Below are 2,053 nucleotides of genomic sequence, written 5' to 3'. Positions count from 1 at the left end.
ATAATTCTTTAGTATATTACTTGTGTGGTGTAGAAGAGAATAGAAGTGAATCATTTATTGCTTGCAAACCAATGATGGTAAGATGATGTCATGGGGTAGGACTGGATAAGTCTGACTTCTTCCTACTCCATTCAAGCATGTACTAGGTATAAGCAAATTGATATTGGATTGTGTGTAAAAATGTGTGTTGTTATATCAACTGTTTTAAATGCTTGAAAGAATAAATCAAATCAAAATCAAATCAAATCAAAACATATATCACTATATTTTGAACACTTGACTAAACATTATCATTGATTAAACATTAATTATCAATCAAATTTTTACTTTATGCATGAAACCATCATTTTTACTTTTTCATAAAACTCAGTCTTTATTTTTTTTCTCTGTCACACACACACTACCTGCACTTCCTCTTTTTGTAGGGATGTGTGTATTACTTCCCTTTTTGTGTGATGCATTATCCACCTTTTTATTTAGATTCTAAATGTAAAATCACTTTTTCCTAATGCAGTCATTTCTCATATTTCTTGTAAATATTCTTGCTCCTCTTGTGGGACTTCTAACTGCAGAGACCTTTTGTAAGGTCATTTCTGATGCCAGATCATCAGAGGCGAGCTCTACTGTTACGGCCTGTGTTTTCTGGGCTTTTTGGTTCTCTCTGGGACCTGTTTTTACAGCTTCACTGACAAATGTTTTGACAGTCAAACAAAGAAGGTGTGCTATTATAGACTACCATGCAATTGATAATAACGCACAATGCAACAGTTGAAGGTCCAACTTTGTTGGGTTCTCTTAAAGATCTAGTCTGTGCTGTGTTTCCAGAGATGAAATGTGCGGCCCCCAGCAGGAGGAAACGAGCCAGGACTATAAGGGATATCACAACCAGCTTAGGTAAAAACCACAGCTCTAAACTACCAAATGAAATATCAAATCTCTTCTTTGTGCATCTTGTGTCACTGCCTTTCACAATACTGTTACCTGTGTAAGACAAATCAGTGTCGTTTGTTCTTTCATTTTTCCCTTTCAAAACAAAAAACAAAAAACAAAAAGGTGTTGTTTTTTGCTTTTGTGTTTTAAAACCAAAATGGGAAAACAGAAAATCCAAGGTGTTTTTTATTTTGTTTAGATACCCAGATATTCTCGGTTAACAAATTCTCTGGACCTTCTGTGCGCATCTATAATGAGGAGCCGTCACATTTCCCTGCATCACACAAACAAAACAAAAAAAAAAACCCTAGACTTTCTGTTTTCCCGTTTTGGTTTTAAAAAAAAAAAAGATGCTTTTTTTCCCAAATTTGTTTTGAAACAGAAAAATTTAAGAATGAACACTGCATGGCTTAAGCCAAAAGTCTTTTAACTTTATACTTGAGTTTTGATACTGACATTTTTATTGGATCATACTGGTATTTTTAATAGAATTGAAACAGTAACCTTTTTAATGACACTTCAGGTGAGGAAGATGACAACAGTTTCATGGACAGCAATGAAATTGTATCTCGCACCCAGTTCCCAGAGAGTTGGCTGTGGCAGGATATCAAACTGCCTGCTTGCTCTCCACACCAACCGAACTGGTGAGCCAACAAAAATTTAAATTATACAGTCATAACTTCATTGAAGACAGCACTAGAATTTAAAACCACAATTTACCTCCTAAGTCGTTACAATTTTTGTTGTTTCAGTGACACCACATCACTTGTGACAACTGTTCCGTTACAAGACTCAATCACAACCTGGCAGTTCATTGGCATCAGTCTGTCAGCAACTCAAGGCGAGGATTCAATAACTTGTTTTGTGTTTTAGTTGTGTGTCTAATTTAAAACCTCCTCCCTCCTTTAGACCTTTTTTTCCTGTGCCATGACTTGTTCTATTTCTCCAATTTTTAAGGAATCTGTGTTGGAGATCCATTAGAGGTAATTGTCCGGAAGAATTTCTTCATTGACCTCAGACTGCCCTACGCTGCTGTCCGTGGAGAGCAGATAGAAATCAAGGCAATCCTCCACAACTACATCCCCGAGGCTATTGATGTAAGTCTGTCTGCTCTGTTGTTTCA

At 36.2% G+C, this 2,053-nt stretch overlaps 1 protein-coding gene across 1 annotated transcript in view; it reads left to right on the top strand.

Moving 5' to 3' along the window:
* Window positions 1–2,027, top strand: part of LOC109953480 (complement C3-like) — a gene marked incomplete at its 3' end in the record, with an annotated part of 17,715 nt that extends 15,688 nt beyond the window's left edge. The window contains exons 12-15 of the mRNA XM_020588964.1: window positions 826–894; window positions 1,454–1,574; window positions 1,683–1,771; window positions 1,888–2,027. Of these exons, the coding sequence (XP_020444620.1) occupies window positions 826–894; window positions 1,454–1,574; window positions 1,683–1,771; window positions 1,888–2,027 (419 nt within the window). The remainder of the gene's footprint in view (window positions 1–825; window positions 895–1,453; window positions 1,575–1,682; window positions 1,772–1,887) is intronic.
* Window positions 2,028–2,053: the final 26 nt, after the last annotated feature.

The sequence above is a fragment of the Monopterus albus genome, unplaced genomic scaffold, assembly GCF_001952655.1.
Source record: "Monopterus albus unplaced genomic scaffold, M_albus_1.0 scaffold691.1, whole genome shotgun sequence".
NCBI lineage: Eukaryota > Metazoa > Chordata > Actinopteri > Synbranchiformes > Synbranchidae > Monopterus > Monopterus albus.
Note: the sequence above shows the minus strand (reverse complement) of the source record. Positions and strands in the feature narration are given on the sequence as shown.